The sequence below is a fragment of the Marmota flaviventris genome, chromosome 11 (assembly GCF_047511675.1).
Source record: "Marmota flaviventris isolate mMarFla1 chromosome 11, mMarFla1.hap1, whole genome shotgun sequence".
Lineage (NCBI taxonomy): Eukaryota > Metazoa > Chordata > Mammalia > Rodentia > Sciuridae > Marmota > Marmota flaviventris.
In genome coordinates, this window is record NC_092508.1 from 78,212,774 (window position 1) to 78,226,903 (window position 14,130).

Below are 14,130 nucleotides of genomic sequence, written 5' to 3' on the forward strand. Positions count from 1 at the left end.
TCACTAAAAATTATAATCTTTGTTCCATGGAGCATTTTTCATAAATCTTTTGTGTTTTCTACAAAAGTTAAAAATAAATCCCTGTGACAGTTAATGACATGATGGTGACAGTTTCATCATATTTTTAGAGAAAGCAGTAAATATGTATTGCTTTGTTTCACTGCAAGGAGTTAATGGTTAGTGTATAATCAAATTGGAAAAGATTTAAAAGAAAAATGGTCAGCATGAAGTAGGTATGACTAGCAGTACAGTTACAAACTTTTCTGGAGCCTAAAAATAATTCACATCACCTTAAGAGAGAATTTTGGATAAACATGAAAACAACTCCAAAAATGTTTAGATAGGTAAGAGATATCTATTATCTGAACTGTTCTAAACTTGTACTATACTTCTGAAGTAATTTCTGTAGCCCTGATCTAGATGCTTCTTCATTCTTTTCCTGTGTATTCCATGTGTTACTTTTGTCTGCCTTTATTCACTAGTATTTCAGTTTGGTCTGTCCATCCTTCCTCAGGGGATATCTTTAGTCCCAGCTTTACCATAAAGCCTTTTTGGTCTACTGTAGCCCAGAATAAACTCTTCTAAATTCTTCTGTTTTCTACCTATTTCATGTAATTTTGCATTCAGTTATATGTTATGTCATTTGCTATTTTCTTAACCTGGTCTCCCTGATAGGTTGTGATTTATTTTCTGCTTTTTCTCTTTCTTTCAGTATAGTTTTGAGTATAGTTTAGTAAAAATTTGTTATTGATTCGAAGTTATATATCTCAGATCTTTAAAGGTGATTTCATACACACCTAATTTCTGTAGATTTAGGTGGTTTGTCACAGATACATCTGAAAGTAGTTTTTATACATTCATGCAACAGGAAACAAGCACTTTCTGTTTTTGTTGTTCAGAGGTAAATAGTATTATAAAGGAAAGGGCTTATAAATTTTGATAGAGCACAGACAGATCATTTACTTGGTTACTCTGTATCTTTTTGCCTGCCTGTGCCTCCTACCTTTTTCGGTTACATTGAAAGAACCACATCCAATAAACAGGCTTTTGGATGCTTTAAGCCAGATAAAAAGTGGCCATTTGACTTAAACTTGGAAATTGCAAAAAAAAAAAAAAGTTGTTTATTATTCCCAAGGGAACAGACAAAATTGTACCAAGTCAGAAGGGAAGGATTTGCTGTGGAGTTCCTTGAACAAATGTGAAAATGCTCTTATTTGGATTTGTTATTTCACAATAAGGTGCCTGGTTTCACCTAATTTCTCAAAATCAACCAATAGATAAGAACAGTAGAGATCTCCATGCATATACATTGCTTTTATTTGTATTTTCAAGAGTAATTTTTTATTTAAATAATTTTTTCAGTTGATCTTTTTACCATATAAGCAAATAAAAGGTGATTTTTATTTTTTAAATAAGAGTTTGCTCTCATTTTAGTCATATTGTACTTCACAGGGGCTGTGGGTCTTTATAATTCCCTCCACTCAGGAACTTTTTCTTTATAATTAAATTTTCAACATAAACCTGTAATATATTAAACTAAATTCTTCTAGTACCAGAATTATGAATTGATTGCATTTTATGATATGTGGAAAGGATATTATGAAGTTATATTAGCCTGGCTACTACAAGAATTAAATAATTTTTCTTCCCGGTTTCTCATTGTGAATATTCTTTCATTGTATATGAAAAGAACCTTTTAAAATATGAATAAAGAGTGTGCTAAATTTAAAAAATAATTTACATTGCTAAATATATACCTAAAATGAGAAGAGTATGAAAATACTTTTCTCTTCTGTATCAGGAAGCATTCAGAATTGTCTGAATTGAATGTAAAAGTCCTGGAAGCTCTGGAACTATATAACAAATTGGTGAATGAAGCACCAGTATATTCAGTCTATTCAAAACTCCATCCTCCAGCACATTATCCATCTACATCAGCTGGGGTTCCAGTGCAGGTGAGCATGTTTTCTGAGAACATGGTTTTGAATTTAAAAAAATGTTTTGAAATATTGAAATTTCTGTGGTCCCTGAATAAAATTATAAAACCAGTCTTTGTTTCTAGAAATATTGGCTGAACATTAATGTTCACCAGGACAAATTAGTTACTGATAATGTCACAAAAACACTTAGTTCAATTTTATCATGAATGAAAACAGTATTAAATATATAGGGGGAATTCTGGTTCTTCATGTGCTTTTGTAAGAATAAAACATAAAAATCTTTAAATATAAATCCTTTGTAAGTATAAACTACACATCCTTTGATTTAGGATCTGGTGTACCAAAGGTTCTCTGCGTGAGGTACTAGTGCTGTTGTTGCTATTCAGCAAGAAGATTGAACATTTCTTTAAAAATCTTTTTTCAAGATTTCTTTGACGTATAATTATAACAGCACTTAGTTAATGAACTTTTGGTCTCAGAACATATTTATTTTTTGTTAGTGCATGACTTAAATTGTTAAAAAATTCATGCATAATAAAAATATGATACAGTTCTATGAGATGTAGGTGCCATAAGCTATCTGTAAACAGCATCTTTTTGCAATACTTCTCACTCTTTTTTGTGCTTGCCAGATAACATGAATACTTATATCAGTATCCCCATTCTGAAGGCTTTTTCAAATTTTAGCTAGTTAACCAATCAAAATGATCTTGAATGAACAAATTTTATGTTAATTTATGAAAACTAGTATGTAAAAGAGTGTGTGAAGGAGATGTTTGGGATAGCAGTGAAGTCAACTTTTTCTTTTTGGTTAATAGACATATCCAGTTCAATCACATGGTGGAAACTACGTAGGTCAAAACATTCACCAAGTAACTGTTGCCCAAAACTACAGCCTGGGAACAGATCATATTGGTTCGCTGAGATCTCTGCCTCCAAGTGTAAATTCCTCAGTAACAACACAGCCTGCTCAAACTCCATATTTAAGGTAAGTTTTGAGAGCCATCTTAATTTTCCACAGACTTTTAAAATCAGAATATACTGACCCTACACTTTGTAATAATAGTTCCAATTTTTACTTTTAAAATGAAATCATAATGTGGGTGTGGTGGTGCATACTGTAATCCCAGCTAGTTGGGAGGCTGAGTCAGGAGGATCACAAGTTCAAGGCCAGCCTGGGCAACTTAAGGAGACCCTGTATCAAAACGGGCTGAGGATATAGCTCAATGATAGTGCTCTCCTAGGTTCAATCCCTAGTACCATACACGCACACACATAAAATTATATAGAAATGCCCATTCATAGTCCCATGAACTGAAATGTTGCTACCCTTAACTTTGCTACTCATACTGTGATGGTTGCCTAGATATAAGCCTACAGTTTAGTTCCCTAGAACAAAATAAAGCTAACTGTCCTTTGTGAGGACTAAGCCTTTGTTGTGCTTTAGCACTGTACTATAATCCACCTAGTGAAATAGTCCCAGTGCTGTGTTGGAAAATGGGGAAGGGAGAATATGGGCTGGAAAATATACATTGAACCAACTCTGTCCTCATTGGAGTTGGCCACAGTCAGAACAGCATCTTCTCAGTTTTTAAATGTTTTTGGTGAGAGATTTTCAAGAAAGCAAATTAAATAAGATTTATACTTTTATATTATCTTGCTTTTTGAGCACTCTTCTCTTCTTACCAAATATAAAAATTATATACAGTATTTGGTAGTTGGAGTGATTAAATTATAACCAGAACAGCAGAGCTACATAAAGATTGAAAAGTCAATTTTTGTCATGATGATTGATCCTGACCATAATCTAGATAATGTAAAGTAAATATGATTTTCTTCTTTAAATTTTGTTTGTAGCACTGGACAAGACACTATTTCCAGTCCTCCTTATATGAACCAGAACTCTAACCTTCAGTCAGCTACTGGTACAGCTGCTTACTCACAGCAGATGGGGATGTCTGTGGATATGTCATCTTACCAGAACACTACTTCCAATATGCCGCATCTGGCAGGCTTTCCCATGGCAGTCCCAGCTCAGTCGGTTGCACAGCGGCAAACAAACTATCAGCAACCTCTCCTTTAGAGAAAAACCAAGCATTTTCGTGGAAACCTTCATAAGTGTCACTTGTGATTCTAATCTGAAAATATTAAAAGGAAACTTTTTCCTTCTGAACTCAAAAGGACAATGAGTAAATAAAAGCACAAAACCTAACTTACTCTAAAGGCCATAAAAGTTTTTTTCAGACCAGTTTGTTTGAAGTCAGAGGCAGCTTAAAGATGCTTCCAGTTAGTTTTGTCATACTTTCAAATGTCTTTCCGTGAATCTGGACACCCAATAAGTAGCTTTATGACACTAAACAGTATGAGATAAAAGTGTAAAAATTTTACTTTAAAGAAACCATTGTTACCATTGTTTATCCGCAAAATGTCTTAATGAGAGAATTGAAGACCTTTAAATATTTTTTGTCTGCATTTTTTTTTTTTTTTTTTTTTTACCATTTCCCACACACTGTTGTATTAAAAGGCGAGGGAACATCTTTTTTTGTATAAGCATTTCGTTTGCCAACATGCTTCCTTTTGGCTCCTTAAATTGCAGTTGTGTTTGCAGTACTGTCAGTTTTGCTCTCAGTGTTATGTTGAGTAATAATTAGCATATAATTGTCTACAGAAACAAGAGCGATTTGGAAGGAACAAAAATGTTTTCTGTTATTAATAGGAAAAACCATGTAAATGCAGATGTGTGAGAAAGCACTTAGCCATTTCCCTGCTCATGCCCATAGTGGGCTAAAGAATTTCCATTCCCTGAGGAAAAACATTTTCTTCTCTACAAGCATCTTTATATTTAAAATTGTCACTAATGACCTTATCAAATCACTTTGGTCATTGTCTAATGCAATATGATCCATTTATTTTACTTCCTGTGTTGTGATATGCAGAGATTCTGCGTTTCTTTTTTATGGATTATACCTGACTTTGAGCCATGAGACATACCTAATAATTTGATGTGATATAAACCAAGCATGGATGATGAGTGAGTTTTTATTGAAGTCTTGTTATTGTAAAAGAAGTGATTCAAATACCACTGCTAAGATGTCATCGTGCCAAGCTATTGAAAAATATCATCTTTACTTTCACAAGTAATTCTGAACCTTTGGAATAATAGCAGGTGATGATTTGATAGAACAATGGATTGATAGACAGTTCAGTCAGTTTTTCTGAAGCCCATGTTTTAAAAATTAGTTTATAGCTAATAGATTCCACATACTGTAGAAGTTGGTAGAAAACCAATAAGGATTTTTTTCTCTCTTCAAAATTTGCACACTACTTTATTATCTACCAACTTTTTACATAGTATAATATTGAAAATGCATATACTTATAGATAAATGATATTTAGACTGGAAAAATAATGGACATAAGTTGAATATTTAAAAAGTTAAAACTTTTTTGCATGGATTCTAGATTTCTATATTGGTTTTTTAAAGAAAATAATCTTTCTACTAAGAATCCATTTGAAAACAGACTAAAAATTTTGTCATTTATCTATTTACAGTAATTTTATTGTAAGGATGTACCTTTTTCGAAGATACTTTGTTCCAGAACAAAATACTGTATATAATACTTGGTCTACATTTTAAAAGGAAAACAAGCAGTATTTGAAAACTTAGTTTTTGTTGTATTATTTCTAATCAGGTATCAAAAGAAAGTTTTAACCTTCCACACCATTTTTACTTTTTCATTTAGTATTTTCCTTTCAGATAAATTCAGCTATATACTTATAAAAAATATTCTAAAATGGCACCTTCCTTTTTTTTAATTGCTTTTTTTAGTTGTAGATGGATACAATATCTTTATTTTGTTTATTTATTTTTTTATGTAGTGCTGAGGATCAAATCCAGTACCTCACACATGCTAGGCGAGTGCTGTACCAGTGAGCCATAACCCCAGCCCCTAAAATGGCACCTTACTTTTTAGAAACAAATTATTTGTTCTTTAAGAAAGAAAACAAAATGTAAAAAACATCCAAAGCTGCTTTTGGTAATTCAAGTTAGTATTTGCATATATATAGAGAAAAAATTTTACATTTTTCTTCCAAACTGTATTTAATAAATTAATTTTAATGTTTGTGTAAATATACTATATTTAATTGTGTCAAATTGGAAAAGTTTAGTTCATCATAAGCCTTTGAGCCAGTATAAATACTGCACACCCACTAAATTGGAATTGACCAATTCAGCTAATGTAGATTTGGAATAATAAAATATATGACATGTATATAAATGGTGTATATTGGCATTAATCTGTGAACATTTATATATGTAAAAATTTATTCCTCTTAAAAATAATTTTATTTTTGCCATTATAAGGAGTTTTGTGTTGCAGGTTGATAGTATAAAAATTATGTTAAATTTGAATTGACCTGACTCTTACTATTAATAAGAATGGCAAGGTTGTTCTTTTCTTTCCATAATTTTATGGATTATATTTATTTTAAGACATTTATAACTAAATGTTTTTGCCAAAGGAATGGTCTAACTTGAGATTTCTACATTGGGTTCACACTTACTGTTTTAATATCAAAAATTTTAAAAATAATTTCTTTTTCATATGAAATCTTAGTACCTTAGAAGGAATTCCTGCAAATTTATAATGGAATTGATTTTAATGTAGAAAAATGCCACTGGTATTAAAATACATGAAGTGTGGGATATGTTCATATAGTTTGAAAAATGTACAGCCAACCAATATTGCCTAATTTGTGGAACTTTATGTAGAAAATTACCTGAACATTAAATAATTATATAATATCATTCATTTGAAATTATTTACAGGTACATTGTCATTTTGTACTATTTTGAGTGGAGATCCTTTCTCAAAATAAAATACAAAGGTCTGGGGTAGTAGTTCAGTGGTAGAATGCCCCTAGGTTCAATCCCTAGTACTGCAAAAATAAAAATAAATAAATAAATAAATAAATAATGTGGTTGGGTTGGAGATGTAGCTCAGTGGTAGAGCATGTGCACATCCCTGAGATTGATCGCCAGTGCTATAAATAAATAAATAGGCTTGTGAATTAAAAAAAAATTATATATATATATATTAGGGTTTCTTGAATTCCAGGAGAGGATCTATTGAATTGTCAATATTATGAGAAAGCTGAAGTTATTTTTAAAAATTTTAAATTATAAATGACATAGCACTGATTTATCATTTGTTTATATCAAAAGGTAGTTTTATTTACATCAGTTTCAGTAAGTAAAAGGAGGACTCATTTAATTTTTATTTGATTTAGTTTTCTTTTGAAGATTCAAAGTTTATTTTAAAAAATTTTCCCCAGAGATGAAATTATTCTAATTTTATCAAGCTAAATTTGAATTTGGAAGTTTTTTTTTTTTTTTTAAACTTACTGGGTCTAAAAGAAATATGCTGCTGCTTACATAGTATAAAAAAATGAATAGTAGCCCTCTCAGATTTATGTCTACCTGGAATGTCAGAATATAACCTTATTTGGAAACAGTCTGTGTAGATGCAGTTAGTTAAGGATCTTGGGTAGAAATCATTCTGGATTTAGAGTGGGCTCTAAATCCAATGCTGAGGTCCTTAAGAGAAGACCCAGTGAACAAGGTCATGTGAAATGGGGGCAGAAGTTGCAACTATGCTGCCACAAAGCAAGGACTGACTAAGATCATCAGAGTATGCAAGAGGGAAAGGATTCTTCCCTAGAGCCTGCAGAAGGAACATGGCCTACCTAGCACTTCAATTTCAGACTCCTGGTCTTCAGAACTGTGAGAAAATAAACTTTGACCATTAAGCCTCCAAGTGTATGGTACTTTGTTACGCAATCTTAGGAGACTAACACACATGGCTAAAAATGTGCAAAGAATTCTGAGTATCAAACACGTGGAACTTGTAGTTTGCCTAAAATCAGCCCAAGAGTTCTGAGAAAAATATATAGTCTAGTAACAGGTTCTTTTTTGTTGTTGTTGTTGTTTGTTTTTTGGTACCAGGGATTAAACTCAGGGGCATTCAACCACTGAGCCACATCCCCAGCCATTTTTTAAAAATATATTTTAGTTGTCAGTGGATCTTTATTTATATGTGGTTCTGAGAATCGAACCCAGTGCCTCACACATACTAGGCAAGTGCTCTGCCACTGAGCCACAACGCCACCCCACACCCAGCCATTTTTTTCTCACTGAGTTGCTTAAAGCCTTGCTTTTGCTGAGGCTGGCTTTGAACTTGCAGTCCTCCTGCCTCAGCCTCCCGAACTGCTGGGATTACAGGTGTCCGCCACCACACCTAGCCAGTAGCATTCTTTTGATTTTTGCTAAAACAATGAAATTGCTTGGATAGATGAAGCTAAGACTCCTGTAAATTCCATAATTCCATTTTACTGTTTTTGTTTTTTATTTTTGATACCAGGGATTGAACTCAAGGGCACTCAACCATTGAGCCACATCCCCACTCTATTTTAAATTTTATTTTGATATAGGGTCTCACTGAGTTGCTTAGGCCTTCCCTAAGTTGCTGAAGGTGGCTTTGAACTTGTGATCCTCTTGCCTCGGCCTGCTGAGCTGCTGAGATTACAGGTGTATGCCACTGCATCCTGCTCCATTTTACGGATTCTTAATCCCATGCCTACATTTCAGGAATATATTTCTTTGTGCTAGAAGTGTTTATGAGGTTACAATTTTTTTTCCCATTTACTGTCCACTCCTCTGCCCCTCTTGATTAATGGATATTTAATGATGGGGAAAATCTTAAAAGGTGAACAGAAAAACAGATAAGAAAAAAAAATTGGTTGAATATTCCCCTACAAAGAATGAAGATTTGGTTTTGTTCTTATTTATACCATTTACTATTCTAATGGGGAAAATAAAGGCTTTCCAATACTTTCAAAGCAGGAAAGTGATCTTTACTGATTACATTTTGGTCTACATAACAAAATTAACCACTTTAAAGTAAACAATTTCATGGCTTTTATAATTCTGTACAATTGTCACCTCTAGTTCAAAAACTAGACCTTTTTGTGTCTGGATTCTTTGACTTTAATGACGTTGTCTTGTACTTAGCATAATGTTTTTGCTGTTCATTTCTATTATAGTGTGTTTACTAGGATTTTATTTCTTTTCATGGCATAGTAATATCCATTTTACGTATATACCACAGTTTATCTGTTCACCTATTGATGAATATTTGAGCTATTTCTACTTTTTGACTATTGTGAACAGTACTATGAATATGTAGATTTGAGTAACAATTTCCAGTTCTTTTGGATATATACCTAAAAATGAAAGTGCTGAATCATATATTAATCCTACATATGACCTTTTGAGGAACTGCTGAATTTTTCCTCAGCTGAACCATTTTACATTTCTGTTAATAATTAACGAGAGTTCCACTTTCTTCACCTTCTTTTGCCATACATCACTGTGAGATGGGTGGGGTCCCAAATGGTTTACTGGGTAGAAAATGCCTTCAGATATGAGAATAGTAATGCATGGAAGAGCAAAATAGTGGATATATCTATTTAATTTGTACATTATAGTGCAATTAGCTCTGTCACACAGGTAGATTGGGGAATCCAGAGCTTGTTGAGATAAATAGATGGGCTCATTCTGAGAATTGATGTGGCTCTCATACAGATTGAGTTAAACATTGCAGCAATGGAAACGAGAAAGCTTCCAGTGTACAGTTTTACAAGCAGAAAAGAGCTAAATTCAGGGTTGCTGTGAGGAAGAAGTAGGTGACATCAAGATCAGAGTAGTGGAGTTGAAGACTTGTGGACTGGGAGCCCAGGCAAAACCTGGTTTCTGCATGAGCCAAGATTGCTGAGAAAAAGTCCAGCCTGAGCTCCAGGTTCTGTTATATTTTGGATGAGGGCCAAATGCTTTAGAATCAACATACATTATGTATTGGGGATTGAACCCAGGGCCTCATGCATGCTGGACAAACATCCTACCTCTGAACCTTCTTGCCATACTTCTTGGCAATCTTTCTAACCTCTTCTACTCTCACATATGCTAGACTATAACCACCAACTCAAAATTCCTCAGGAGTCAATTTTTCTTTTTCGTACCTATTTGACCCTGTTATATTTTTTTTTCTGACTGAAATACTTTTGTCCATCTGATTATCAAATGTCATCCCAAATTTCACTAGCTCCCAAACCATGCTGTGCTTCTGAAGAATCTTGTAACATTTGTCATGTGCATTGGAATGAGCTGTTTATAAATCTGTCTGTGTGGCAGATGCTACAGTTTGGCTCATTCAACATGTGTTTCCAACCATCTTCTTATTTAGATTGCTCTATATGAAAGTCAGTAAACAATATAATTGTACTTCCCTTCCTAAAATCCATTGCAGTCAGGGTTGGCCACATGACACGGCTTTGGCCAATAAGATTTAGGTCAGAGCACAGCCATATCAATGTTTGTAGCAGCACAATTCACAATAGCTAAACTGTGGAACCAACCTAGATGCCCTTCAATAGATGAGTGGATAAAAAATTATGGCATATATACACAGTGGAATATTATTCAGCAATAAAAGAGAATAAAATCATGGCATTTGCAGGTAAATGGATGGAGTCAGAGAAGATAATGCTAAGTGAAGTTGGCCAATCCTAAAAAAACCAAATGCCGAATGTTTTCTCTAATATAAGGAGGCTGATTCATAGTGGGGTAGGGAGGGGGAGCATGGGAGGAATAGACGAACTCTAAGATAGGGCAGAGGGGTGGGAAGGGAGGGGGCATGGGATTAGAAAATAATGGTGGAATGTGATGGACATTATTATCCAAAGTACATGTATGAAGACATAAATTGGTGTGAATATACTTTGTATACAACCAGATATGAAAAATTGCGCTCTATATGTGTATTAAGAATTGTAATGCATTCTGTTGTCATATATAAATAAAAAATTAATTAAAAGAAAAAAAATATTTAGGTCAGAGGTTTTGGGGAGAACATTCTGGGAGGAAAGAAAAAACTTTTGAAAGAAGAAGAGGCTGTTCTGACCAAAAGGAAAAAGAAAACAAAAACAAGTCTATCAATTTATGTCACTCAGGTACAATTTTATGGTGAGCATGTTGTCTCTATTGCTCTTAAGAGTTCTTCTCAGCATATTATTCTGCTCTTGTCTCTGTTCTCTGTAGGGGACCTCAGTTTTGGATTCAATTCTTGGGATCTCTATTGCTATTATGTGAATGGTAGGATGTTAGTGATCATTAGTATAAGGGCTCTTTGTAAAAAAGTCAAAAAACTTTTCTTTAAATTTTAAAGAAGTATGTTGTATACATCTTATAGCTGGCTATCAGTTTGGTATCTTATTGTCAAGTATGTTTTTCAATCTGTTTTTATCCATCCTATCAATAAATGTTAATGATAAAACATGTTTATAAAAAAAAAAAAACTCTTTTCACTTCTTTTGGCTTAGAAAGCAGATTCAGTGCCAGGAGATTTAGTACTGTGAATATGAGTGAGAAAGTATGATGATTTAGGAAGATTGAAGGTACCGGTTTCCTTAATTTTTTTTTTTTTTTAGTTTTTTTATATTCAGTGCTGAAAATCGAACCTAGTGCCTCAAACATGCTAGGCAAGCACTCTCTCACTGAGCCACAACCCCAGCCCCTGTTTCCTTAATATTTTTAAGTGGCTATACCAGTTCTAGATTGTCTTCTTCTGGGTTTCACATGTGGAAGAAAGTAAAATTTTTATCTGTTAACCTTATTTGTCTAAACTGTTACTGGATAGGGTTTTGCTTTTTCTATCTGAAAGCATTACTATCTAGAACTTAGAGCTATGTTTTATTCATTGTTTTCCCAGGGACTAGCATAGGCACATAAAACTTGTATAGAATGAAGAATGAAAATGGATCTAACAGAAAGCTGCATGGAACTTCACAGTGCCTGGTATTCAATAAACTTGAGTTTTCTTTGACCTTTTCTTAACCCTGTGATTGTTTATCATCATTCCATTTTAACATTTCTGAAATCAGAATTTACTGTAGGATTTCATTTTATTTTCTTAAGGCTATTTAACTTGATACATCTTAAAATCCAAGTTGACTTAGAAATGGAGGAATATGGCATCATTTTAACTACTGAGAGACAAAGGGACCTTGGGGCCCAGTTGATAAGTGTTAAGTCCAATGATTCATTTTGTTTTGTTTTAAAAACATCTCTCTCTAGAATATTTTGTTGAAGGTCCCTCAAGTAGAATTTGTCTGATGTTTTTCTCATGGTTAGAGTTGGGTTGTGGGATTGGAAGAAGATCACATAGGTAAAATGCCATTCTTACCACGTTATATCAAGGGCATATACTATCTTCTCCCCAACTCTTTTTTTGTGTATTTGGGGATTGAACCCAGGTCCTTAAACATGCTAGGCACGTGCCATACCACTGAGCCACTCCCAGCCCAAGAGTGCATACTATCACCCTGACATACTGTTGATGTTAATCTTGATCACCTAGTAAAGGACACTGTTTGTCAGTTTTCCCCATGTTTCTCTTTCCATCCTGTACTCTGGAAGGCAGTTACTATGCAAAGCCCACATTTAACAGGGTAAGAGTTATGCTTCCCTCACTTGAAGGTGAAGTAGCTACATAAATTATTTGGAATTCTGCAGTGAAGATTTGTCTCCTTTATTTATTTTACTACTTTTATTATTATGGATTTATTTTATACTTTGAGTTATATTTCAATTCTACTTTGTTTTATTGCTCAAATTGTTCTAGTGTTGGCCACTGGGAGATCTTTCAATTTGTTCCTGTGTCCCTTTGACATGTCTCCATCATTGTGGTTTTGTTTTTTGTTTTTAAAGCACTTCTTTTCTTTCTAGAACCATAAAGTGCTTCAGATTCATTTCATGAATTTCCTGTCCCAGTCCTAGAATCAGCTATTTCTCTAAGGTCCCTTGGGCAGTTTTATTAGCATATGGTATTAGAAACCAAGATTTTGAGGTGGCCTTGGTGTCAGATACCTGTAATCCCAACTACTGGGAAGGCTGAGGTGGAAGATTCCAAGTTCCAGGCTAGCCTGGGTAACTTAGTGAAACCCTGCCCCAAAATAAAAAGGCTGGGAATGTAGGTTGATGTAGAGCACTTGCCTACAATGAATAAGGCCCTAGATTTGATCTCCAGTACCACTAAAAAAGAAAAAAAAAAAAACCAAGATTTTGATACTATATGTATTTATTGCTACTAGGTATTATTGCTTCCAGTCCCTTAGCTGAAAACAGGAAAATATATAAGTGTGTATTAACCCAAATAAGTACAATATATCTATAAATGTCTTTTTTGTTTATAACCAAACCATCTGTACCTATGTTAAAGACCTGAGTTCATAAAAATGTCTCTGATTCTCATCCATTACCACATGAAATCTTTCTAATCATTTTCCCATGCTTATCTATAATCTACTCTAACAGCAGAAAACCTGGCTCCTATTATTTGCCATTCCTTTACTGAATTTTCCAATTCCAGAATATATGTATTGTGATTTCAGAATTGTTAGTCCATACTCTTCAGAAATAGCTTTTACAGTAGCAGTACTACTCACTTTAGCCTACACACTCCACTCACTTCCAGAGTTCTTGAGGCCAGCACTGTTTTCCTTTATGCCCTTCAGTGATGTCATGTCTTGTATTTGTACTACAGATATATATGCACACATATACATAATACCCACACATATACATAATACACATATATATGTATACATACATACATATTTGGTGGGGGGAGTCACTCTGAATTATATCCTGGAACCTCCCACTTTCCTACATGATTTTTTAAAATTTGTATACATCAAGGTTCACTGTCCTTTAAAATTTTATAGATTTGGACTGTGCATAACATCATTATTAATAGTGTTAAGCAGAATAGTTTCATCACCCTAAAATATCCCCTGTGCTTCACCTACTCAACTTTTCATCTTTATCACTTCCTTCAGAACCAGTGATCTATTAATAGCTCTGCCTTTTTTGGGCTCATAGAAATCTAATAGTAGAATATATATTTCAGACTGGCTTCTGTCACTTAGCAATATTCATTTATGTTTTTTTTTAGGGCTTGTTAGCTGAATAGGATTCCATTGTATGGTTATACCAGTTTGTTTATCTATTCAACCTACTGAAGGATGTTTTGGTTGCTTCCAGTTTGGGGCTATTACATATAAAACCATATAA

General features: G+C 33.7%; 1 protein-coding gene across 4 annotated transcripts in view; it reads left to right on the plus strand.

Moving 5' to 3' along the window:
- Stam2 (signal transducing adaptor molecule 2) overlaps positions 1–14,130 on the plus strand; it is a 57,093-nt gene that overhangs the window by 40,277 nt on the left and 2,686 nt on the right. For 3 of the 4 annotated variants that reach the window (XM_027937990.2, XM_071619176.1, XM_071619175.1), the window contains 3 exons: positions 1,802–1,955; positions 2,759–2,928; positions 3,798–8,008. In XM_027937990.2, coding sequence (XP_027793791.1) covers positions 1,802–1,955; positions 2,759–2,928; positions 3,798–4,023 — 550 coding nt within the window. In that variant the 3' untranslated portion in view covers positions 4,024–8,008. Of the gene's footprint in view, positions 1–1,801; positions 1,956–2,758; positions 2,929–3,797; positions 8,009–14,130 lie in introns of those variants that run through there. The other variant, XM_071619177.1, reaches the window with a different exon arrangement.